Raw genomic sequence first — 25617 nt, forward strand, 5'->3', positions numbered from 1 at the left:
TTGGGAGGTTCGTGACAACAAGTGTGTGAGATGCGCAACGTGCACTGTCCCCAGACTGAACCCACGATGGTTCTCTCACGTCGCAATAACACGGGCAATTAAGCTGAATGCGTATTTATTTTTGTGTCCATACATAAGGCAGAGACAGACGGGATTGATACGCGAAGCATTTTGGCGCCACTTCTTTTTAGTACTCCGCATGAGATTGGATACGTACCCCTCGTCGCAAATGAATTGGGATGCAATGATTGATAATACCACCGTGCCTCGTAAATATTGTCTGTTAATTATTTGAGAATGACGCACGCGCCTGGACAATGGCTGCACACATTCTGAAGCTAGGCTCTAATTGCCATGTAGCGACAACGTTAAGCATAATGCCAATGCTGAATCATGCCTCAGGTTCTGCTACAAATCAGATCGGTGAGGATGCTGTTTGGCCGGGGTATTGTATCGCTTCTCGATTGAACCCGCTTCGGTTTCTTGTAGCGAGATATATCCTTATGCTTTATTAGAACTCAGAACACGCACATACGCGTGATATCATAAACACTGTTAATATCTACATGTGCGAGAGCTGCGTGAATGGAGAATTTGTCATGTCCATTCGCTGTGCCGGGTGGGGTGCACGCTTAGTTGCAGCTGTACAAAGTAAGGGTCATTGATCTGGACATGAGAAGTGTCATGCTGGATAAGTACATAGTAGGCCGCGTCCTACAGCTATCCTACTGTGAAGCCGAATAATGTCGGTCAGACGTTGGGATGACCGTGCACCTGATGGGTGATGTCACATGTAGTAGACAGCCGAGCGCTAATTGTGTGCAAGTCGCGAGAAACCAACGACGCGTTCACACGACGTCCTTTCTTCAACAACAATAATTCTCAACACCCACCATGGCTTTTACAGCACTCAACAACCGCCCGTCAGCACCCGTCGTGCCTGTACAAGCCCCTGCGCCAGTGTCAGAACCGGCCCCGGCTTCGGTACCGACACGTGCGCCGCATCCCCAAGAAATCGATGTCGCCTTTGCTAGTAATCACGAGCTGCGGAAGCGCGTACACGCCGCCATAGGTATGTTTCTTTTCAAAGAATGCATTGAATTGCAATTGAACATACGAGGTAGATCAATATCCAGCACAAAGTACATTGTTTCGCGACATTTCAACATATATCCTCAATCAAACCTCGCAACCTGCCGCTGAACCAGCGACTAAGAAGCGCAAGATTGAGGAGAGCAACAGCGTGCAGAAGGCCCCATCCGCAACTGGGGGCAGCCTCACAAGTGCTGCAACCCCAGCATTCAAGACATACGCTAGTGTTAGCTTCTCGATACCGCAGCGCAAGAAATTCACCCTCGAGTTACTGGACAAGAAGGACGGTGGCATACGGGCGATTGGTGCGAGCGGAAATGTCGAGTTTTCAATTGCGTGGAAAGATGTTGACCAGGTTTTCTGCCTGCCTATTCCTGAAAAGGCGAAGAAGCAGCACAACTTTGTCATTATACCACTACATGGAGACGGTGTTGCCCCCATACCTGAAGAGCTAAAAGCCTCACCGCCAGAGCCAATCGTGTGGACGTTTGAGGAAGCTACGGGAAAGAACATTGTAGAAGGCGAGGACCCAGGGCCAACTGCAATGGCCGACGCAATACACCACTGCCTGATACAAGCAGGCACAGGAAAGCATGTCGTCTTTCCCGATTCAGATGAATTCGCAAGCGCGATCCCGGAGAGCCATAGAAAGGGCGAGAAGGCATACCACGTAAAGGCACACCGAGGAAGTAAAGAAGGTGCGATACTGCTTCCCGTTATTTCCGCGCGTTACACCTATTGACACTGGCTAGGCTATCTGTTCTTCACCTCTGTGGGTATTCTCAACGGCTTTAAAAAGCCCCTCGCCTTCTTCGACTTCGCCGCCATAACCAGCATATCCTACACCGCCGTCCTTCGCAATACGTTCAATCTCGTCATCACCACACCCACCGGTGATATCGAATTCGGTATGCTTGACCAAGCAGACTTTGCCGGCATAAATGAATATGTGCAGAAGCACGGTCTTCAGGATGCTAGTTTGGCAGCCGACCGACGTGCTAAGAAGCTTAATGTGAACAAGATTGGCGGCAAGAAGGACGCTGCCAATACCGCTGAGGCTGAAGGGGCTGCGGAAGAAGAGGAGAGCGAGTTACAAAAGGCAGAGAGGGAATTACAGGAACAGGAAGACGACGAAGAAGAGGATGACGATTTTGATCCAGGGAGTGAGGGCGAGAGCGAGGGATCGGGATCGGACAGTGAGGACGATGAAGAAGGTGAGGGGTATGAGGAGGGCGATACTGCAGAGATTGAGCCTGACGAGGTGGACCATGATGAGATGCAACACTAGTGATGATCTGGAACTCGGCATAAATACCCAACATCGCCTTTTCTCCTTCAGCATGCATGAACTGCCTATCCACATGATACCTTTCCTTGTCTTCGGAAAAATCCTGGCTCGATAGGATTTTTCTGGCTACGCGCCTACCCTTATGCTCAGATGCCGGATCTCTTCACGACTTGATTGATGTGTTTCCTATGTGTTCGAAATGTATTCATCAGGAAGTGACGCCAGTGACCTAGCTATCGGGTGCGCACTGCCATACCTTCCGCTACAGAAGTTACTGCCCGTCACACCACCCAGATTGTCTGTCGATGACAGCTGTACTCTTCTCCCCATGAATAAGGTTTGTCAATCGGGCAGCGAGACATGAATCTCCCCTCATCGCATCCTCTGGAATATCAACACACTATTGCCAACACAGTCTACATACAATTCTTGTTGGTTTTCTAAGCTTACGAGGCCCCTACCAATTTGCATCCCATCGATCTCCGTAATCAAAACGAACTGGTTCAAGATGAGCCTTTTCTTCATGGCCTGCCTTCTAGCGATATGTCTACCTATCATCAACGTACAACTCCCCTACTTCCTTCAAACCGCCCCCTTTCTCTCCGCGCCGCTTAACAGTTACAACAGGAAGCTGATCCCCGCTATACCAACGGACACCACCCTTATGATGTCGCTTATGACCGTGCGGGACGGCCACGGCGCCGCAATAACCAGGTTCGAAGAGTGGATAAGAGGCGACGAGTGGTGCGGATAGTCGAACCGGAACGAGCGAAGTGGAGCCGGAAGAGATCCAGATCCAAGCGACGTCGCCGACGAGATTACTGACACTGAAACCTGAAGGAAAAAGGAGATGCAGCAGGGTGGAAGGGGTCGGAGAGGATACTTGGAACTCTCCGTTTCTGCAACGGGGGGATATACAAGATAATCGGGAAAGACAATCATCGCATTTTGCCTTCTAGACCACGTATACAACCCGGAATAGTGGTGGAAGCAAGCTGTATGACAGGACAGCTGTTTCTTTCCGACAGCGATGACAATGACAAGCGCATCTGCAAATGATGGCCGGCACATATATGCACTGACCAAAACATTAATCACCTACAAATCCTCTACTTTCAATGACGCAAAACGTTTCAATTCAGGAGATTCCATCTCTTGCAATCGATGATTCCCAAGAATGAAGCAGAGGCATAGAAAAAAGGATGGCTTCATATCAGATGTACTTTTGTCTCGCTATCCTAGCATCCTTGCTGGCTACTTTCATATTTGTAGTTCCTATAGTGCACGTATTCGCATGGTTTCTGACACGCACACAGCAGCCACACTGGGGAATGCACAATCATGCATCAAGAAAAGACCGCTTTTTTGTATGCTATGAACTTGTCGCATCCCAGACCCGACTCAAATTATTATCTACATCTCCCAATACATCCCATTTCGTAGACTCCCTTCTCAAACCCGGGTTTGATTCGTATCCATCCTCTCAATATTCTTCTCCCCCTCCGACTCCTCCGACTCATGCGTCCCCCGGCGCATAAGGTCCTTCGTGACAATCGGCCTCCGAACCTGATGACGACTATGCGGATTATCCGGACACTGAAACGCCGCTGCCTCATGGTCATCAAAGTCCTGCCCCGGATTCACAGTCTCGTAATCGACAGCCTTGACAACCTTGTATACCCCACATGCCAGCAGCGATCCCATGATCGGCCCAAACCAGTAGATATAATGGTAACTAGGGAAATCGCCCGTGACGACGCAAGGTCCAAAGCTACGCGCGGGATTCAGGCTGCCGCCTGTGAAAAAGACACCGAGCATCTCCGCAACGAACAATGCCATGCCAATTCCAACAGGGGCAAGAAACGTCGCCTTGTGCTTTTCGGCGGCAAGCATGAAGACAGTAAAGACAAGTAAGGAGGTTAAGAACATTTCGAGGAAGACACCGCGAGCGGGAGATATGCCGGCGCTCAGCGTCGTGCTTACGGATAAGGGACCTGGCAAAATGGCGTGAACAACGCCTGCAGCCGCAATACCGGCAAGCACTTGCGCTACGAAGCACATGATTGCCCGGGGAAGAGGCACGCTGCCGATAAGGTAGAGACCTAGCGTTACCTTTGCAGCAGCAAAACAAAAGTCATCAGCCGAAGAAACTCAAGTCTCGTGTTGACTTCGCTTGGAGATTACAGCGAGTGAAATAAGGGGGGCAAGACTTACAGCAGGATTAAACAACCCCCCACTGACTCTGAAGAAACACCACACATTGATCATTAGACTGAATCCAAACACCAAGCTAATGTACAGCAACACGCTCGTGTCAGGTACCTGGAGAATATCGTCGGAGTTTGTGTTGGAATCGGATCGGTTGGCTTGGTTACTGTTGTTCGCGACGCTGGTGCCGCCAAAGGCAAAGAAGAGGAACATGAATGTGCCTGCGAACTCTGCTAGTGCGGCTACAGAGCGGTTGTGCCAGTTGTGTGAGATGAGCGTTGTGCGGACTCTGGTGCCCTTGTGGCCGTGTGTAATGGATTCTATGTGGTGCCTGCCATGGGAATTGCTGGGGTGAGAGTCCTTGGGTTCATTCTGAGGGGCTTCAGGATGGGATTGGGGTGGTAGGATGTCGTTTTTGTGAAACGGAAGGAGGTTTTTCAGGGGCATGATGGCTTTCAATCCTCCTTTTTGAGGTTGGTGAGGCTATTTGTGGGCGTGAAGAGTGAATTGTATGACTTTGGACAGGAGCATTGAGTTCATTGCTACAACGAAATTGGGAGGCTACACTTTGGGCTTTTAATTGTCGACGATGGAGACGGGAGCATTTGGATGACGATTGCGCACCGAGACGAGGGATATGACGCAGCAGCAGGATATGACCGCATCGCCCGTTGTTTGATACTGCGACAGCTTTCAAATTTTCCCTTTGGCAAGACCCTATTCGTTCTTCACCCCTACTTGCAGGCTCGAACGGGCTGGAGCAGGTCTTTGATCTACAGAACATATCGTGGTAACTTTCCGCAACCCCGCTGCTAAGTGTCTTGTGGTTTTCGATATATCCCTCATTTGATACTTCAATCCATCCATATTACTCCACACATATAATCCATGTGCTCAAACCCCCTTTCCTCGAATATTTTTTCCTGGAAATTTCAAATTTCAGCTGAAAGTGCAGAGTTTTGCATGGGTGAAGAAGCTAGAATCTATGAAGTAAGACCGCTCACGTATTCTCAGCCCCCCAAATCATAGTCGTAGCCAAGGAAAAAGCAATAGGACATTTGCGGGGTGAACTTATGTTCGCACATGGACAACATCTGATTTTCAACGTTCATGCAATTGCCTATACGTCGATCCATAAGTTCAATTGACACGTCGCAAACTTTCAATTCCAGCTCGGTCTGGTCGCAACGGTCTTCAACGGCTGTGGTAAGATTCAGCTTTCAAGGTGGGGGCTAGTGCGGTGTCGCCAAAGTATGATTGCTGGGTTTAGGTGTAGATCTGATCAGCGGCTCGTGGCTGTATGCCCGAAAATTTCTCCCAAAATGGATTGGTGATGCTCAATTTTGGAATGCTGACTTCTAGGTATGGGGGCGAGTAGGTAAGATCTGCGAGGTGCAGTGGGGGATGTGGAGAAGAGACATGTGAGGGATCGGCGTCGGCGCTGTTGTAATCGCGACGCGGTAGCGAAGCTAGAAGCGCGACGCCTTCTACGTATGTGCTACGTATTTGAATCGCACATGTCAATACTACTATGCGCAATCAATACAAATTGTGAAGAAAACACGAACCCGAAAATGAGGCCACTTGCGATGTGTCGTGAAAAAGCCTGATATGCCAGGTGTAGTGTTTGTACTCGGCTTCACCGGCACTTAGCTTCGTGTGCGTTTACGCTCGTGAAAGGCAATGTATTCTAGTATCACATGTGAGTATACGGAAGACAATATTCTGGTAAGCCATTCAGCTGACATTGATGCTGATAACCAACGAATGGTGTGCGCATTTTGTGTTTTGGCTACTGTGCGTGTTACAGCGAATTGTATGCGAGCATGAGTACCAGCTAGCAAAGATACCAAGTAATTCCTCAAGAATTATATCCGAGCCGTCACCAGCGTAATATTTCTCCTCAAAACCTTTGTACAGGTTCCATCATCAGAGCTTTTGTATGCTTTCAATTCGAAACAGGTTCAACAAATGTAGTTCTATACGAGGTTTTCGTCGAGGCTATGAATAAACACCCATACTTCACACTCTTAGTAAACTGCAATGACCAGCAGTATAACGATTGTGCGCTAAGCTTTCACTCGAATACGATACACTCCCTTGAAAAACTAAAAATCTCTTGTTGTTCGACTGCGGATATATTAGAAAGAGATGTGACGCAGATTGTTTTGTTAATGCCTGGTATTTTTCCTTTTGGTTTTCAACCAGATTTACAGCTCTGCGTATTATGTAAGATTTTAGTTACATGGAATGTTTGAAATCAGCAATCCAGTAAGATAGCGATTCAATACATACTACTGCATAAGTTGTTGCAATTTTCATATCTGAGTGTTTCAATCAACGCAGAAGTATGCTATCATGAAACATCATACATCTATTGTTTGAGTCGATGAGATCGAGGAAGATCTGGTAGATTGCTTATTCTACAACTCAGATAAAAGAACGAATTCTTTTTCGAAGTTTTAGAGAATTCTCTAAAACTAATCGCTGTTGTTCTGATGCACGAGGTTGTGCACAGCACTCGGCTTATTGATTGCGCACTAGAGTACTACAAGTACAAGGCTTTTCACTGTAGGTCATAGACATCCATTCCATGACAGGCAAAATCTATTCATTCGCCAAATGACTTCTTTACTTCCCTTCCCAACCGATATTCTCACACCTGATTGGCTGATTCCGACTATGTGCACCCTCTAACAAATGGTATGATCTCTTCTATGTTACAACCTCACCGCTTGTGAGATATTCAAAATAACCAGAGATAAGAAGAGATGTATCACTGTCATCGTCAATTATCTTACAGGTGGCATTATCTTACATATAGGACGTTATTTCCTTGATTTGATGATCATACAGATGCCAGCCTTCATCTTCGAAGAAAACGGCTAATGTGCATATTCAATAGTTTCTAGTACCAGCCATGTAAACACTTGTATGCACAGAGACGATAGCTCTTACCATTTCTTGGACGAAAACCAAGTTACTCTATGTGCCAAGAGGAGAAGTGACGCAGTCATGCATGCTCCTTCCAACGGCGAACCATCTCCACACTGCCGCTTGCAGGGACATACGGCTTTCGATCAAACCGTTGCGTCTACTCTCATAGCTTACCGTAAAATCTATGACTCTGCATGAACGGCAGTCCTGATATTCATTTATCCATTGTCACAGCCAACTCGCCTTTTCATCATGTGCTCTCGCGACCACCAAGTACTCGTTTCATGCGCACAGGCAACTCGATCAGTGTACCGGCCATGAAGTGGTACATCAACCCCTATTGTACACAGACAAAACCACCAAGTATTTTTGTCTCAATGGGTTACTTTTTGTGGGCCGGGCCTCTTTGGGCGAACTCTTTTGGACACTCTGGGGCTGGTGTACATTATGCTTTTTCATTGGGTAGCTAAGTAAGTACCCAGAACTGCGCGGATGATACGGCAAACTAGTCGTAGTTGTTCCGAAATCGGTCCAAGTTAGGAGGACGCAACGTTCATTGATGTGCGTGGTAGCCAGAAGACTAGTGTTGATCACGTGAAGAATACGTCTCGTGAATATGGGCTCCAATAGTACTGAAAACCATGTCTACCTGCCTCCTCAACTCTCATCTACGTTGAAGAGTAGTCTGGCATGGCAGGTAGATATGATGAGGTTGGGGTCGGTGCTCTTGTGGAGAAAGTTACTGGACGTGATGCTCTGTAGGCGGCAGCTGTATATGGATTCTTCACATGCCACCTACATTTCCTAGGTAACGATCTCAACGTGCTCAACCCAAACTCTTAAAATTCTAGAATGTTCAGAGCGCATTCCTAGCCCAACAAGCAAACAGACCCAAAACACTTGAGTACAGGCAGGTGTAGAATCAGTCCCACTGACTGCGGTTCTCGGCACGCTAATCAACCTCCTTCATGACGACCACTCTCTTCACCACTACCCAACCCCCCATTCCAAAACACCGAAACACGATCCAGCGTTACTCCACTTGCTCTGGCTATCGTGTCAGCGTAAAATAGGCACGGCTCGGCTGCTCACGTCCCCCAGATCCTGTTTCGGAAGTCCAAAAATGATCGACAGCGCCACCCGGCTCCCCATCTCAATTCCCGCTGCTGATTCTGCATAGTCTTACATGAACACGAGTGTCTCTGAACTGCCTATATGCAGGGTAATCAAAATACCAACTACTACTAAGTGATATAATGAGCAATTGATGGAGGAGCTATTCATAGGTATAACTAAATGCAGCGATCGGAAAGACTAAGAGTGTGGCGCATAGGTGAAGGTGTGGAACATCGGTGGTTTTGAGACCGGCACACCGATGCTTTTGACTGATGTGAGTGGTGTAGGAGAGAATGATCGCATTCGTCGGTGACACTCGCCGTCTTACTGCCCTCGGGCTCGTATTCTTCGTGTGCTGCGGACTCAGAAATCATCCTTGGGGTTTGGAACATGGACGATGACGGGAGTGTGCGCCTGCTTCTTATTTCAGTTTCACAATGCCATGAAACTTGAGTGCTCACATTCCTGTGCTTCATCCCTTAAGGACTTTTGATAGAAATCCAACTCTTGATCCATATATCAAGACGTACGCCCAAGGCACACGCACGCGTTGCCCACAGCTGAGGTCCGCATTCACGGAGCTTCGGCGCCAGCCACATCCAACGCATCCACCCCCCACTCATTGACCGAGAACCGATAAGCAAGAATCAATATCGACACTGGCAAATGGCGGCGCTCCCACCAATTGTACCGCTGTTCCGTAGGGGGCCTGGCCCGGCAGCCCCCGTATCAGCCCGGACATCAAGCGAGTTTACGTTCACGGATGCAGCATCGTCCCGCGTCATGTCGCTCGATGAACGGAATTTAATCGCAAGTCTAATCGCCGATCTCTCCGACAACTGTGAGACGGCTTTTGCAAGAGCACATATCCAAGCCCACGAGTGGGGACCAAGATATTCAGAAATAACAGAGCGAGATTGCACCGACCGACATTTTAGTAGACGATCGCGCCCACGGACTCGTGGTACCGCCACCTCATACACGCCTTCGAATTTACGCGAGGATCTCCGCGAGATCCGACCCTATCTGCGCGAAAGCACATTGTTGGCACTAGAAGGAATATTAGCAAACGGAATGGGACTAAGAGACGAGATGCCGAATACCCCAAAACCCCCGACGTCGCCTCTGGCATCCTCTCCTTTGTCACCTCAATCTGGCGAAGGCTACTACGTACCCGTCATACTAGACTCCCAACAACCGTCCGGACGCTCCAGCTACTCGCGACCAACCAGCGTCAAATTCGACGACGAGCCGGACGAGTCTGGTATCTTTGCCCGCGACAAGCGACGGAGTACGAAGAGCAACCTTCGACACCCAATGGACGACACCACACCCCCAGACAACCTGAGGTCGACGTTTGAGAGCGACATGGCGGGCACCATCCCACCCGCGCCAGCCTATCCTTCAAAAGCCAAAACGGCTATTATTATGTTTTCTTTGTATATTGCCATTTTCCTCGTCGCCCTCGACAGAACTATCATTGGACCCGCTATTCCCGCCATTACAAACGACTTCAAGAGCATAGACGATATCGGCTGGTACGGCAGTTCGTACATGCTTACGGCCGCCGGTTTCATCCTGCTCTACGGACGAGTCTACACCTTCTTTTCGACAAAAGCTGTTTTCCTATCTGGTATTTTCCTGTTTGAAATTGGCAGCGTCGTTTGCGGCGCTGCGACGAGCAGCACCATGCTCATTGTTGGGCGCGCTATTGCTGGCCTCGGTAGCAGTGGTATCTTCACGGGCGCAATTCTTATCATGCTCAACACTGTGCCGCTCGAGAAGCGGCCGATGCTTCAAGGTCTTTTTGGCGCGTGCTTTGGCGTTGCGTCCGTGGCTGGGCCCTTGCTCGGTGGAGCGTTCACCCAGAGTTCGGCATCGTGGAGATGGTGCTTTTGGATCAACTTGCCGCTCGGAGGCGTTACGATTCTGGTTGTGTTTTTTATGCTCAAGTTGGATGAGCAGAAGCAGAAGCTGAAGGGTTGGGGCGAAATTGTTCGACAGTTGGATCCGCTTGGTACCCTGCTCTTTCTGCCATCAATCACCTGTCTTCTTCTTGCCCTGGAATGGGGTGCCGCTGAGTACTCGTGGTCGTCGCCGAGGATCATCGTTCTTCTCGTCGTCTTTGCCGTACTCCTTGTCGCTTTCACTGCATGGCAATATGTTACTCGCCATACTACGGCTACCATTCCCGCACACATCATTCTTCAACAGAGTGTCGCTTGCGGTGGTGCGTCTCAGTTCTGCGTCGGAGCAACCATGCTTACGGTCTCGATTTACATTCCTCTCTGGTTCCAAGCCATCAAGGGCGTATCGGCAATGCAGTCTGGTATCAACACCATTCCACTTGTCCTTTCGGTCGTGGTGGGCTCAATCCTGTCAGGTGGGCTGGTACAGCGTTTTGGATACTACACTCCATTCATGATCTTTGGGTCTGTCCTCATGGCCCTCGGAGTTGGTCTTATCACAACATGGAACGTGAACACCAGCAGCGGCATGTGGATTGGCTACCAGATCCTTGTGGGTTTTGGAGTTGGAAGCACCATGCAGCATCCCAACATCGCTGTCCAAACCGTTTTGCGGAAGCAAGATGTGCCAACTGGAACAGCCATTCTTTCACTATGCCAGACATTGGGTGGAGCAGTCTTTACCGCAGTCGGTCAAAACCTGTACATCAGCAAGTTCACCGATGGCCTGAGGGAGATCGGCGATCTTGAACCCCAACGCGTACTTGGTGCCGGAGCAACGGAAATTACCAAGAATGTACCGGACGATGTCAAAGTCAGAGTGCTGGAGGCCTACAATGTCGCCTTGACAAAGGGAACCTTCTTCGCAGCGCTTATCATTGCTTGCTTTGCCTTGCCGGCGGCTCTGGGTATGGAATGGCGCAGCGTCAAGAATAAGCAAGAACAGCCACCAAATGCTGCACCCAATGGAGACGTGGAGAAGCAAGATTCACAAGCGCAGCCACCTCGTGGTATCTTGAAGAATTCGACCGCCCCTGAAGGACAAGACGATGCTCCTCTTGCCCCACCGGCTCCATCGTGGAGGAAGACCTTCCGAGCCAGCGGCCATTTCTCGTCGTACTTGACTGCCAAGGTCAATCCTGATCTCCGGGGTGAATTGAAAGCGCCTAAATAGAGTAATGGATGGTTTTAATGTGTAATATGCCGACTTCAGTTAGATATCCCGAAGTAGATTAGATTATTTTTCAATATATTTCCACGTGTATACGGCAAATGCCGGATCGCGTCCCACGTTTCCCCCAACAATTGTAGTACAAGAACGAAAAGATGTGGTCATCTCACGTGATATTAGGTGGTGCAACAATCTGTTTTCGCTCTCCACAAGCTGAGTCAAGATACACACACATGTCACTGTGCAGAAATGGACGCTGCGTTGCAACTCCACCAGTGCGTCCGGCATCCTACCCGAGTCTACAATCGGTTGAACCTGTAGATCCGTCAGCGCAAGCACCGAGATATGCAGTTGGGTGCGCCACGTCTTCTTGATGCAATGAAACAAGCAAGGCCTAGCTTTGGCAAAGCTTGATAAATCTACACGCAGATCAACGCCAACGACACCGTGTCGTTCTCTCAAACAACATACTCCATAAGCGAGTGATGCATGCTGCGTTGTCAACACCGAGTAAGCGACTGTTCGTATTCAATGAAGCCATGTTGGTGTGCGATGCGGCTATTGTCGTGGCCCCGAATAGAGTTCGCCAATCTAATTAGAGACCGGAACCCGCAGTGCTGGTTCGTTTTCATAGTCCGAGCGTATGATTGGCTTACACCAAGCCTCGAGGCTCTTCACGAGGATCATTACATCGCAGCAAGAAAAGTAACCTGCACTGTTCATTTGCTGCCTGCAGCACAGAACGAGATCTCCGGTATGGGACGCCTGCCGCAAATAGACATTCGCTGGCCGAGGCTCCGACTTGCCTGACCTGTGAATCTGAAAGGCGGTCGCGGCTGTTGCGCTTCCGCCATACGGGTTGTCTAGAGCGGCACCAGAAATAAGGTCCAGCCAAAAGCCTAAAGGGTGCAAGACATCCATACTGCAATCACGGTTCCCCGCAGGTGTCTCAGTCATTCCCCAGTGTGGCTGCGGTCATCGAGGTAACAATAGAGTTGGCCCCGGTGAGACTACAAGCTGACTCTCCAGGTGCAGGGGCCCGATTGGCATGTCAAAGCGGTATCGATCAGCTCGGCCTCCCAAAAGAAAGCCGGTATTGTGCCACTTTTTCCCACGTCAACAGCTACTGCGTTGAGCTACTGCGTCGGAGATTATAGAGGAGAGACGAGTACGATCCGCGGTGCGTGGGGAAAAGCGAACATGAGTGTGCACAGGCACCTCGAATATCGGTATAAGGACTGCCTCAAGGTAGCCCTCGTTGATCAAGCTTGACTCTCGAATACCTTGTCCCCCTACTCCCCTCTCTTGTATTTTTTTGTAGCGATTTAACACGTGCTTGGCACCATGGCATCTCGATCCGTTCATATTGTGTTGAGTGTCGCATGGCAAGATGCTGGAGACACCACACGCGCAATTGCCATGGCCATCGCATTGCGAGACATGTGCCCCCCTGATGTCGACCTCAAGATTGACTTTTTGTCGTGCGGTGCCCGGTTTGAGTATCAGATTACAGATGCCGGCTTTAACATTGTTGCTGCTCAGCCGCGCGTAAAAGGCATTTCGGTAGCACACGACCTTGGCTGGGACTGGCCAGAGTTCTTCGGCTCGGAGGAGATTGCCAAGTCCTTCATTGATGGTCAGCTTGCTGCTTTCAAAGAACTGAAGCCCGACATTGTGTTCCATGGCATGTGGGCTCCAGCTTCCATCGCTGCACGACTCCTCGGCATCCGCACCATCAACTTTCTACCAGTCCCTCTGCACCCTGGAGCATTCTGTCATGGTCTGATCAGGGATCTTCCTGATATGATGCCGCTCTTCACTCGCCTTCCTCGACCAGTCCGACAACGTATAGCATGGTGGGGAAGTGGCTTGATGACGAAGGCTCCCATCTTCCAGCAAAAGCGCTTGGGCGCAGCAGCCGCCGCCGCTGGATGGCCCATCTCAGGGCCCATTTCACTCTTTGACATGAACATGGCAGATCTCAACCTAGTCAATGATCATCCAATCTTCCACCAAGAGTACCTCCACCGTATACCCAAGAACATTGTTCTTACGGGTCCACTGTACGCGCGAAACGACTCCAAGCTAGACGACGATATAGCAACTCATCTAACAAAGGGACCTGGCCCATCCATTCTGGTTACCATGGGCAGTTCCGGCACAGAGGAGTTCTTGTTCGAGGCGATCAAGGCTCTTAATATGAACCCTGATGACAACTGGAATGCGGTTGTCCTGGCTTCGAAATCAATCTGCGACATTAACAAGGCAAACGAAGTCGCTAACGGGGATCCACGCCTGTTGGTGACGGACCGGTTCATCCCAGCATCTGCTGCCAACGCACTTGCTGATCTCATCGTTACCCATGGAGGACAGGGAACCGTCCAATGCGCCTTGGCTGCCGGGAAGCCTCTTGTAGGAGTTGCGCTACAGGTCGAGCAGCAGACGAACCTGGACAACGCGATGAATGCCGGTGCTGGTATCCGCGTACAGAAGCACATGTGGAAAGCGAAGAACATCCGCGCCACAATACTATCAGTCCTGAACAACCCGACTTACGGCAACAAAGCTAGGGCTTTGGCGGACACGTTGAACTCGATGGACGGTGCGAAGACAGCTGCAGAAGTCATGTGGAAGTTCATCCTGGAAGAGCATTCTGAGAAGGTGAAGTCATAGACTCCTGAGAGTCTGGAGATATGCTCTTGTGTCGTCCTTTTGTTTGTGAGGTTTCGGAGTACCGTAAATGTTCTAGAAGCGATGCGTTGGCGTTACTATGTAATTATCGATTCCCTTGCTCATCTCATCGTTGCATATTCCCACTATTCAAACTTTTTTCAATGCAGTAAGCCATTTCGTGATTGTACGTCAGAATGTGTTGAAGTTTTATGAAGTGAGACAAGTGAAAGTAACGCGATGCTGTACGGAAAGCGCAGGGGACGATCAGGTACTTGACAGCACGTGCTTCGGAGGCTTGGCGAGACTGGGTACTTACCGTCTTCCTGATTTACTGATGAGTACGTACGGAACATTGTCTAGTCCACTTCTTCTTGAACAAAAGATTTACCAATATCACTGCCCTTGAAAACTACTTTTGCGCCATTGAAGAAATTGTACATTGCTACTTGCCCCCACGCCATCCAGCACCATCAGTATATACTCACTGAAAGTATACGCAATCACACTCACATTTCCGGAGACACGTCTCTTGCCAAGTTTAATGCTAAGGAATTATCACCGAATTATCGGTGTGTCAAATACAAAAGCAAAGGTATTGGCGACTGAGTGAGAATATGACGCGTGGTTCTGAGGTACTTTATGTACACCTACGTATGAGTAGTTAGATCCTGGTGTATGTACGACAACATGCATTCGGGATAGATGAAGCCAGCCAGCCAGCCACACAACGCACGCGATGACTTTCCTCATCGAAATACCCCCATACTCTCCTGATTTTTCGACCAATGCATCCTTCAGTTGTAGATTATCTAGTCATTCCACCAGCCTATAAAACTAGAGTTGGTGTGTGTAAGTATAGTGTCATGTGTTGGCGGGGCAAGTCATGCACAACATGTAATTCCTCGATAGACGCCCATGACCCCACCACCTCACAAGACCCAGTTGCGGCACGAGCCGCATGATATGTATATGCCTCATGCGCCTTTTCCATGATCTCAAAAAGCATCTCGCCACTTTGTGATCCTCTCTACTCTCTGTTTCCATCCGATACTATCCAACCCTCAGGAGAGCGTCTCAGCCCAACGCACCCCCACCTCGGCAGCCAATCACGACCCGCTACGTCGGTCGTCTCCATCTTTCCCATCCAGCGGGGTCATCAGAACCCGTGAGGGAATGCCTGTAGCAGCCCAGCTTAGCGCTGCGCGGGTGCCCAAAAACAACGCGTCTTCTTAAATATTACAATCCCCGGCATTTTTGCGTCACTTCTCCCCACCGTGGTTACCCTTGGAAGTTTTGTGTGTGTGTGAGAGAGATCTGGCTACTTTTGTGGAATCATGTCGGAACTAGTTGTTGCTGGCCCCGCGCCCCCGCCGCCCATGACATTTCGCGAGCGGTTGACCCAGTTTAGGATTCTCGAAGAGAAGCGATGTGAGCTTATTGAGGTATGTATACCTCTCCAGTCTCTATGACCATAGCGCTTTCAGTCGTGTGCGCCATAGAGTTGTCGCTGGATACTCACCGTCAGAGCAGGAACTGCTGGACAAGCTGGAAAAGACAGAAGAACGCCTTGCGCAAACCGAACTGGATCTCGGGTCTGAACAGAATGTTAGACGAACACTGCAAGCGGAGATTGCCGAGACGACGAGAACAATGCAGGCGCAGATAGACGAGTCAAAGGCGAAAGAGGAAGCGTTAGTACAGCAACAGGCGAAGCGACCGTTCGTGATCGTCCTCATAGATGCCGATGCGGAAGGCTTTCTGGTACATAGTCCCCTTAGTATCCCCCCAAAAAACATATGGTCGCAGGTTTGTAACGTGATATATTGTATAGTTCCAAGACAAGTACATCACTCGCAAAGCCCAAGGCGGCGAATCTCTCGCCGACGAACTCAACCTCCGGATCCGAGAATACCTACGAGAACTCTTTGAAGATGCAGACTCGCTCGATATCATCGTACGGGTATATGCCAACCTCGAGGGCATGGCAAACTACCTTGTGCGGCTCGAAAAGGTGCGCAACTTGGGTCAGCTTCGTGCCTTCTCCACCGGCTTCTGTGGCAGGATAACAAGCTTCGACTGGATCGACACTGGAGTCGGCAAAGAAGGCGGAGCAGGAAGAAAAGTCAGAGGTATGCATACTCCCCTCAACACATTGCAAAGGCAACCCCCCCTAACCTCATTCCAAAGAAAACCTCTCCTTCTTCGCCCTAAACACCCATCTCCGCCACGCCATCGTCGCCTGTTCCCCCGCCGACCTGCCCGCCTCCCTCCTAACCACCATCCCCCTTGAAAAACTCACCCTGATCGAATCCCTCCCCCTCCCCCAATCCCTCACTTCCCTCCCCATCAAAACTGCAAAATTCCACTCGCTATTCCCGCCCCCCGCGCCCCCGAAAGCCGTAAAACCTGTCGTCGAACGCAGCCGCTCCGACCGCGGCCACAGCGAAGCAGACATCAGACGCGGCGACCGCGACCGAGACCGCGACCGGGACCGTGAGACCCGACGACGCGATGATAGAGGCAGCGGTGGCCCGCAACTCCAGCTCATGGAACAAGAGCATGACGGCGGCGGCTCGACGTGGCTTGTTATCCAGCCTGAGCGGAGCAAGAGCCAGGTTATCGACAGGAGGGGGGATAGGAGACGGGCGCCGAGTGAAGACGATAGTAGCAGCTTGAGTATTAGCATTGGGCCGGACAATACTGTTAGTGTTGATAGTGGGAGGAGAAGGAGGATTATGGGGTAAGGGACGTGTGGTTTCTGGGGTTTGAGGGAGAGTTGTTTGGTGGATTCGTATATGTTGGTATGTATGTAGCATGGCGTGGCTTAGCATAGCATTTAGCGTTATTTTCTCATCGAGAGCTTGGTATCATGTGCTTTGAGATGTTTTCGTCTTTGTGTTTGAAGCTGGGTGGGGGATGCTCGGAACCTCAGTGTCTGTTGGAAAGCCTTACAATCCCCCTTTTTTTCCCGATCTGTGACGAAATGTAGTGTCGAAGACTATTCAAGACCATTGCTCGAAAATGCAATGAGAAGTAGGTCTACGTTTTGCAATCAGTCTCATATCATTTTTGTCCTACATGTTATACCCATATCAACTTACAACATCCATAATCGTTGCAAACAAAAGAAAAGAAAGGAAAACCGAGAAGACAGCTTCATTCGAATCTAGGGTATAAGATGAGAGAAGCAGAGACCAAAACACAAGCACGGAAAAAGACCAGAGAAGAAAACCCGCCACATATCATGCCCCCTGTTTCCCCCCCGTTCCCCTTATTATAAGAAAAAGAGAGAGAGAAACAAACGCCGGCCCAAATTTCAATGCAATGAAAAACCCCCGGATATCATAACATGCACCTCAACAACGCCCCGTGTCCACCTTGATATGGGCAATGGGAAGAATCGCGTCGTCAATGGCGCGAAACATGATACAAAGAAAGAAAGCAGGAAAGAGGAAGAAGAAAAAAAACAAAACACATCAAGTTCGGGAATCTGACTTGGGCTGGGTCTTGGCCTTTTCCTCATGCTCTTCTACAATCGGACTTGCAGGAACTTCATCCTCATCACTCGCCTCCCTCGCCTCTTTCCACTCGGAGCTCTTGCGGCTGATTCTACCGGGTCCAACAGGGTCGCGAGGGCTGGCTAGGGGACTCGTGGGCGTGGCGCGCATGCTGCTGATACTATCAGTGCGGCCGTGACCGAGGAGTCCGCTGCGAACACTGAGGCCGTCGGCCTGCTTGTTTGCATAGTAGCTATTGCGATCGGTGGAGAGGGCAGGTGCGGTAACTCCAGAGGCCGAGTATACGCTTGCGCGCTCTGCGCTGACAAAAGCACCGACGTTGTTGGGGCGATTCGAGGGCGAGTAAATGGTTTCGGGGTTGGCGGATAGGACGCTTAGCGGGAGCGACTCGCGACTGCCACCATAATGTGACGAGGGTGCCAACGCGCGCATTGAGGCGTTGGTATCTACGGAGTTGCGGCGGCGGCGCTTCGACGAGGAGGCCAGGGTTAGGATCGAGGCGTTGTCAGTCAGAATGTTGTTGGCGGTGGCGCCTTGGTAGGAATTGGGCTGCTGCTGGGCCGCCATGTGTGGGGGTATGGCCGAGGGCGGAGGAGAGGTGGGGAACTGGTGGGAGAAGTGGACGGGTGTGGCGAGGGAGTTGTTTGCGTTATTCTGCTGCTGGACTTGGCCAATATTGAGGACGTTGGAGGGCGCGGTAGATTGTATGGTTGTCAGGGTGGTAGTGAGGGAGTGCTCTGAGCCGTGGGGTGAGGAGAATGTGCTGCCCCCATTGACAAAGTTGCTGCCGCCAGTCTCAGCCTTTGAGCGTGTCGAGTTGAGCGTCTCGGGGAGCGTTGCAACAGTGGGTGCGGTGGACTTGTTGCTCTTCTCCACGCGCTGTGGCCGCTCTGCCGCTGCCTCCTCGACCGACGTACAGCTGGCATTGGAGCGCGGGGTGGCAGCGGTGGAGACTGAGATGCTATCGCCGGGCGCATTGGCGCCAGTGGTCATGTAGCCGGACTGGGGGTAGGGGTTGTTCTTGGCCAGGGCCTTCTTGGTGGTGGTGCTCTTCTTGCCGGGGGCGTCGGACGACGAGGGCTTGAGGTTGGCAAGGCGCTTCATCCAGCCGGCAAAGGGGCGCTTGCGCGTAGTATGGCGATCTTTGGTCTTGGTCAGCATGTCTGGCATAGTCGGTGGGCAGAGAAACGGGGCAAGCAGAGCAAAAGAGAGTAATGCAGGGCGGGAGGTGGTGGTTTTATGAGGCAGCCGGGGGCAATGGCTGTGCTGGGCTAGGCGACCGTACCATGGGGCCTCGACGCTGCTTCGGCCGTCGCCATGCTGTCCACGGCCGAATATAGTAGAGCGCGGGTGGTGAGAAAGTGAAGTCGTTTGTTGGGCTGGCCCTGCGCGGGACGCGACGTTCCGTGTCGGTAGTCGAGGTGGAAGCACGTGGAAAGAGAGCGGCAGTGTGCGTTCTGTTATGCGTGTAGTATACTATATGTAGTATATGCCAGCTTTGAGCGTGTCTGTTGCGCTGACGACGCTGGGCAACGTGTCTGATATCTCGTGATTGGGTCTACGTTTGTCTCGGTCGGGGGCGGAAGGGCAAAGGCATTGGAATGGGATAGGCACTCGATATCTCCGGCTGGCTGGACCCTTTCCCCAGCGCAAGTGCCGCCCGCCGCACTGAGCAGCCCTGCCGTCCTTCACGCCTCTTCGATTGCGTATCGCATGTAGATCGTCATGACAAAACCCCGCCCAACCTCCCTTGCCCCCTACACTGTTCGCAAGGCGGCCCCGGACATGAGCCGTCACGGGTCAACAGCCAACAGGGCCATCGACCACCAGGCCTGCCCTACGTCATGATCCCCATTACTACTACCACGTCCTCTAGACATGCCATGCCGGACGCCTCAGGTCAAACCATATCGCCCCTGCCCGACGATGTAGTCGCTCAGATCAAGTCCTCCGCCGCCATAGTGTCGCTGACGGGCGTTGTGCTGGAACTAATCAAAAATTCGCTGGATGCAAAGGCCACCAGGGTTGAAGCTACTGTTGACTTTGTTCGTGGGGGGTGCATTGTCGAGGACGACGGACTCGGCATCTCGCCCCTTGAATTCTCAGACAAAGGACGGCTAGGGAAGCTATATTGTACGTCTTGGTGCTGGTCGCTGTCTTGCTAGATATTGACCACGCCAGGTACGTCCAAATACCATGCAAATGAGCCTTTACTTGGCCGAAATGGCACCTTTCTCGCCTCACTCGCTGCCATGTCCCTCTTAACCATTGCCTCGCATCATCATGAGTATCGGTCGCAGAACGCGGTCACTTTCCACCACGCTAGGGTTGTCGAGCGGCAGTTGCCGGCGTCGGCCCATCACGAGGTGCATGGCAGACATGGTACCCGTGTTACTGTGCGAAATCTATTCGGAAATATGCCAGTACGGGTGAAACAGCGGGCGGTAATCGCGGCTCAGAAAGAAGAATATGAGAAGATGTGCGAAGGGCTGAAACATGACATCGCAGGCCTCCTCCTTGGTTGGCAAGGCACTGCATCCGTGCGTGTTCGAGACGGCGACAACAAACCCATTCTCAACCTCAACACATCTGCTAGAACATACCAAAACATAGGAAAGGCCCGTTCAGCACAGCTGAGTTCCCTCCTCAACATCCTGACTCAAGCCAACTACATCGACATTGATGAGTGGTCATCCTGGGTACCAGCGTCGGCCTCGACCTCTACCGTCTCTGTCAAGGGTGCCATATCCCTTGATCCAGCCCCGAGCAAGCATGTGCAATTCATTTCTCTAGGCATACGGCCACTCTACTCTGATTCTGGACATAATGAGTTATTCGACCACGTGAATCGTCTTTTTGCACTCTCCAGTTTTGGTACTGTAGAAGAAGAAGCAGTTGTCGATGCATATGAGAAGATGCGGCGGCAGTCGGATAAGCGCTTCAAGAAAGATGGCTACACCAACCGACAGCTCAAGATACGCAAGGATGTCGATCGATATCCCATGTTCCATCTCCGTATTTCGTTGGCAGAAGCTAACGGGGTGGCCATGTCTGAAGATCAGGTCATAGAAGACGAAGCGAACTTGCAGAGTATAATGGATGTTTTGGAGGCAATGATAACGCAATGGCTGGTCGTTCACCATTTTCGGCCGCATCAATCTCGAAAAAGACGTGATGCGCCTGATACAGCTTCTAGTTTGTCGAGCGAGACTGTTGCAAGCGACTCGTCGGTATTTCCAAGACCTGCTTCTACAGGGCAGTTATCGGTGTCCAAGAACAAGTCTGCATCCACAGAGACTCGAAAAAGAAAGCGTTCGAAAGATTCGAACTCACATGAGAACTTGAAAAAACATCATCAAGCTTTTGCGACATGGTCGCGTATCAAAAGTGGAAAGTCTGAATTCTTTGATAGTCTACCCACCAGGCCAAAGTTGGGAAACCAATGTGGCGTTGAACAAAGTTCGCGTGCCGCTGTTCAGAGTCCTGGCAAAAGTCAACCTTTTCCCTCATTCGCCATGAAGCCTATCGCCCAAGGCGCATTCGGCGCACCCATGGCACAAAACATGCTTCCTTCTATGAGCGAAACTTCCAGTGCTGAAGAAAAAGAGAATGATGACAGTATACTGTGGACGGATCCTTCAACTGGAGATACTCATATTTTGAATGCTAGGACAGGTTGCGTGATGCCAAATGTGCAACCACGACCGAATACAGACCCTTCTACAAATACATTCAGGTCTGATCAAAAGTCTATAAACAAGTCGATTCGTCTACCGAGTCGAGCCTCAACAGCCACAGCAAAGCCCACGCCCTGGTTAGACAATATACTCCAGAACTGGGAAAACCCCATCTTCAAGCCCAGTGAACAGCGTATTCAACAAATCACAAACGACCAAGACAAACTCGGCAATCACCACAACCAGCTCATGCACAGTTGCTCCCATCTCACCGACAAGTCTTTTGACACAAATACTACCAGCATCTCCAGCAAACTCTCAAAGCTAGGCCTCCACACCGCCCAAGTAATCTCCCAAGTCGACAAGAAATTCATCCTCGTAAGAATGCAGCCCGCATCCCAAAGCAACGACATCCTCGTCCTCATCGACCAACACGCCGCCGACGAACGCATCCAAGTCGAATCCCTCTTCCAACAACTCTGCACTCCCTCCGCTCACACCTACTCATCCTCGCAACTCTGCCATAAACCCGGCATCGCATCGCTGAACCTCGAGAAACCCCTCAGTTTCGCCGTGTCCCCGCAAGAACAATCTCTTTTCATAACCCACGCTGCGCGTTTCGCTGCTTGGGGCATCGTATACGACGTACCACCGCCGCCCTCATCGAAACAAGGGTCTCTTGAGACGCGGAAAAAGAAGGGGAAATGTGAAGCACTACTGTTGGTTACTGCGCTTCCACCTGTAATTGCTCAACGATGTGTGGTGGATCCCAAGGTTCTGATTTCGATGCTTAGATCGACGGTTTGGGGGTATGCTGAGGGACGTGTTCATCTTCCACCTCCTGATACCCTTTCTTCCCTTTTGGAAAAAGAAGGGGATTCGACAAAAGGGGATAAGGCTTGGGTTCGCGCCTTATCAACTTGTCCCCCTGCCCTTATCAACCTAATCAATTCTCGTGCGTGTCGCTCGGCAATCATGTTTAACGACGAACTGAGTCTTGCAGAGTGTAGAGAGTTGGTTGCGAAGCTGGCAGAGTGTGTGTTCCCCTTTATGTGTGCGCATGGTAGGCCGAGTATGGTGCCGCTTGTGGGTCTGGGTGAGCGGGATGGAGAGAGAGTGGCATGTGCATTGGGAGATCACAGTGGGAGTGGAAAGAGCTTTGTGCAAGCGTGGAAGGAGTGGAAGAGATGAAGTTTATTTACACTCTGTGTATTATATATACATATTTAAGACTCCTAGTACTCGTAGACTCTTAATTTAGAAGTAGAGATTTTACCTATTTTTAGACGTCTAGTTGGTTGAGATCAAATTCAGATTCATCGTTTTGTGTGAAATATGAGATTAGAAGAAACTTGGCAGCGCAATTCTAAACTATGGTAACCGTCGTCCCATATTATTGATCTACGCCTGAAATCAACTACTTGTGTATATGCATCTTCAATCCTTCCACCTAGAAATGCATCTAGCAAACACTTGTTACCATCATCTCCCTCATTCAAAAAAAACGGCCAACAATGATTCTCAGAATTGAATTCCCCACATCTCTCTTTTATTCGAGTAAAAGATCTTATTTGTTATCAGCATTATGAAGATCATACATGTTTTGGTGTGGCCCCGTTCGTGCAAGTAACTTGACGAAATGGAAAATGTTATTTGAATATAAAAAAACACTATAATTTTCATAGTTTCATCAGAAAGCGCCAAGTGCTTAGCGTGTGGAATATAAAGGGGGATAGATGACGTGATTTCTTTGATCTGTTTGCTATATGGTTTGACTTTTTTTTCTTCTCTATTTACTATATAGCGTATCAGATTGTTTATCTCAGAAAAAAAAATAATGACAGGCTACATCCCAACCTGGGGGAATCGGGTATCAACAAAAAAGATTTGTCTATTCTATAAGCTCTACGGAGTATTGTTGTAATAGAAAATATTCCCTAGTTTTTTTGTTTTCATCAAAATCAATCACATATACCTCTTTGAGGACTCAATAAATCACCCGTCCTTTCCTTAGAGAAACCACATCTGTCTCGAGCCCAAACGCCGCCCGTGATTTTTCCCTTGACCCAACGTCTAGCAGCTCGCCAAACCTCAGTTCGATCTTCTTGACAGCATGCGGGGTAGGTGCAGATCCGAGCGAGTATCCGAGTGTCAAGTCGTCGAGGTACTTGTTCCGCGTTGTACTCATGATGGAAGAGAAGCTCGTTTCGTGGCAGATGCCATTGAGCCACAGGGCACGTAAACCTAGTAGAACGCCAAAAGCTGAGCAGGCAATGGCAATGGCATATGTCATGATGAGGTTTCGCGAGCGGTATTCGTAAATCGTGGTAAAGGTCGAATGTGTGACAAGTGTTGTGTTCGTGGCGTTTTGTGGAAGCCTGGTGAGGAGGGCCCAGTGTCAGAAAAAAAGGCAAGAAGATATACATAATCGACGTCTGGGGGAAAGAGGGTCAGGCCTTCAGACTTACCATAGCCGGTTGCTGCTGAAAAGGCTGAGTGTTTGGTTTCGAGACAGCTCTTCTATCATTCCTCCAAGGGTTCTGTTGGCGGCCAAGTCGCGGTCCTCTTGTGGAAGATCATGTAACAAGCGCCCGACTCCCGCAGAGAAAGCAGTAGATACGAAACCAATCAAAGCAGTAGACATTACTCTTGTTTGATAAGTGGAGAGGCCAGAGGAACCGCTATCATCCTGGTGGGCCTGTGGCCCGCTTGCCCAAGCGCCTATCGCGCCATTTAGTATTGTCGCTAGTGCACGCGAGATTGCCTTGAATGATCCATTTCCCCAATCGCTCTTTTGAAGCCACTCAAAATGTAACTCAGCAAGGGTTTGTGTGTTGCCTACGGCTCGAAAATCGAGGTCAAAATGGGTGTCGTATAGTGTGCACGAAATAGATTCGTCGCCGACTCGTACCGAAATTGCCGGATCATAGCTTTCACCGCATGAGGGACCAGGTCGATCCGACAGCACACACTCGTCTACAAAGTCTTGTAGGTTGAGTAGCGGGCTACTGGTACTAGTATCCTGCCTCGTGTAAGCCAGATACATAACTTGGCCGCCTGCGCTCGCTTGAAGGCGCTCGAAAGTTGTGTTCCAAATATTATTGACGTCCTCCAATCTTTGTCCTGTCGCAGGCTCGCATTTCAATGATGGTCCCAGGAACTCATGATGGTATGTTGTGTTTGCAGCGATAGCTTGCAGGGGAAGAATTTGCATGTTGGACAGCGTGGCAAATGTAAGACGTGTCAATAAGGGAGAGGAGCCGTCGCCAAGTCCTGAGAAGGTGTAAAGTGACGAGTCATTGAAGTTGAGTGTCGGTACATGCATCATGGTCGTATTCTCTCGTATAGAAGGGGCAACAGTCAGTGTTGATGGTGTAATCAAAGCTGCAAGCGGAAGGAACCTGAAACAGTCAGTGACGTTCAACTACCCCAACAGTGAGCATAGGTACCAGATTATGAAAGCCATTAGTGATAAGATCTTTGCCTTTAGTAGCAGGCTTGGATTCAAAAAGGCTAGGATGTCGTATGTGGCCGCAAACATGGCATCGATGGTAGAAATAGGATTGGCTCGTGCCCGCAGGTTGATCCATATGTGCTGTTTGTATGCTACAACGACTGCGCTTGTAAGCAGAGCCTTTGAAAGAAAGGCAAAAGCTGTGCCATATCGAATAATCCAAATTTGGGTAAGGTATTGTGATCCTTCATCTGGGTTTTGCACCGCTGAACCGTCAAGGTAGGAATAGAAAAGATGGTGTCCGACTGAGACGAGAATACCAGAAGCAAATGGGACTAGCATAGAGAACGGAGTGCGAAGGGAAATGTGCCATTGCACCGGGTTTTCCTCAGTATCCGGCGGGCTGGGTGGGGACTCTGTATTCTTCGCAACCATCGACTTCGGGATTGCAGTATATGAAACCCCGTCTTGCAGAGACATGGTGGCTTCGAAACGATATGGTTTATTTTTGAGAAG

The 25617-nt window shown here is 50.1% G+C and overlaps 8 protein-coding genes across 8 annotated transcripts; 5 read left to right on the plus strand and 3 right to left on the minus strand.

The window, feature by feature from the left end:
* Positions 1-894: 894 nt before the first annotated feature.
* On the plus strand, positions 895-2380 carry COCVIDRAFT_23135 (hypothetical protein; the record flags this gene model as incomplete). The annotated part of the gene is made up of 3 exons (XM_014705275.1): positions 895-1072; positions 1125-1790; positions 1845-2380. The coding sequence occupies 3 exons, from the start codon at positions 895-897 to the stop codon at positions 2378-2380; spliced, it is 1380 nt and encodes a 459-aa protein (XP_014560761.1).
* Positions 2381-3832: 1452 nt separating this feature from the next.
* COCVIDRAFT_23136 (hypothetical protein) lies at positions 3833-5035 on the minus strand (the record flags this gene model as incomplete). The annotated part of the gene is made up of 2 exons (XM_014705276.1): positions 3833-4492; positions 4595-5035. 2 exons carry the CDS (start codon positions 5033-5035, stop codon positions 3833-3835), a joined length of 1101 nt encoding a protein of 366 aa, XP_014560762.1.
* Positions 5036-9307: 4272 nt separating this feature from the next.
* On the plus strand, positions 9308-11782 carry COCVIDRAFT_88495 (hypothetical protein; the record flags this gene model as incomplete). Its single annotated transcript, XM_014705389.1, has 1 exon — positions 9308-11782. The coding sequence occupies one exon, from the start codon at positions 9308-9310 to the stop codon at positions 11780-11782; it is 2475 nt and encodes an 824-aa protein (XP_014560875.1).
* Positions 11783-13123: 1341 nt separating this feature from the next.
* COCVIDRAFT_23138 (glycosyltransferase family 1 protein) lies at positions 13124-14452 on the plus strand (the record flags this gene model as incomplete). The annotated part of the gene is made up of 1 exon (XM_014705277.1): positions 13124-14452. One exon carries the CDS (start codon positions 13124-13126, stop codon positions 14450-14452), a length of 1329 nt encoding a protein of 442 aa, XP_014560763.1.
* A 1334-nt stretch (positions 14453-15786) lies between these two features.
* COCVIDRAFT_34216 (hypothetical protein) lies at positions 15787-17196 on the plus strand (the record flags this gene model as incomplete). Its single annotated transcript, XM_014705390.1, has 4 exons — positions 15787-15894; positions 15983-16213; positions 16284-16581; positions 16640-17196. 4 exons carry the CDS (start codon positions 15787-15789, stop codon positions 17194-17196), a joined length of 1194 nt encoding a protein of 397 aa, XP_014560876.1.
* A 732-nt stretch (positions 17197-17928) lies between these two features.
* On the minus strand, positions 17929-19289 carry COCVIDRAFT_88337 (hypothetical protein; the record flags this gene model as incomplete). The annotated part of the gene is made up of 2 exons (XM_014705391.1): positions 17929-19112; positions 19256-19289. The coding sequence occupies 2 exons, from the start codon at positions 19287-19289 to the stop codon at positions 17929-17931; spliced, it is 1218 nt and encodes a 405-aa protein (XP_014560877.1).
* A 564-nt stretch (positions 19290-19853) lies between these two features.
* COCVIDRAFT_34218 (hypothetical protein) lies at positions 19854-22838 on the plus strand (the record flags this gene model as incomplete). The annotated part of the gene is made up of 2 exons (XM_014705392.1): positions 19854-20103; positions 20152-22838. The coding sequence occupies 2 exons, from the start codon at positions 19854-19856 to the stop codon at positions 22836-22838; spliced, it is 2937 nt and encodes a 978-aa protein (XP_014560878.1).
* A 796-nt stretch (positions 22839-23634) lies between these two features.
* On the minus strand, positions 23635-25581 carry COCVIDRAFT_23142 (hypothetical protein; the record flags this gene model as incomplete). The annotated part of the gene is made up of 3 exons (XM_014705278.1): positions 23635-24025; positions 24116-25048; positions 25097-25581. 3 exons carry the CDS (start codon positions 25579-25581, stop codon positions 23635-23637), a joined length of 1809 nt encoding a protein of 602 aa, XP_014560764.1.
* Positions 25582-25617: the final 36 nt, after the last annotated feature.

Source organism: Bipolaris victoriae (genome assembly GCF_000527765.1).
Source record: "Bipolaris victoriae FI3 unplaced genomic scaffold scaffold_9, whole genome shotgun sequence".
In the NCBI taxonomy this organism is placed as follows: Eukaryota; Fungi; Ascomycota; class Dothideomycetes; order Pleosporales; family Pleosporaceae; genus Bipolaris; species Bipolaris victoriae.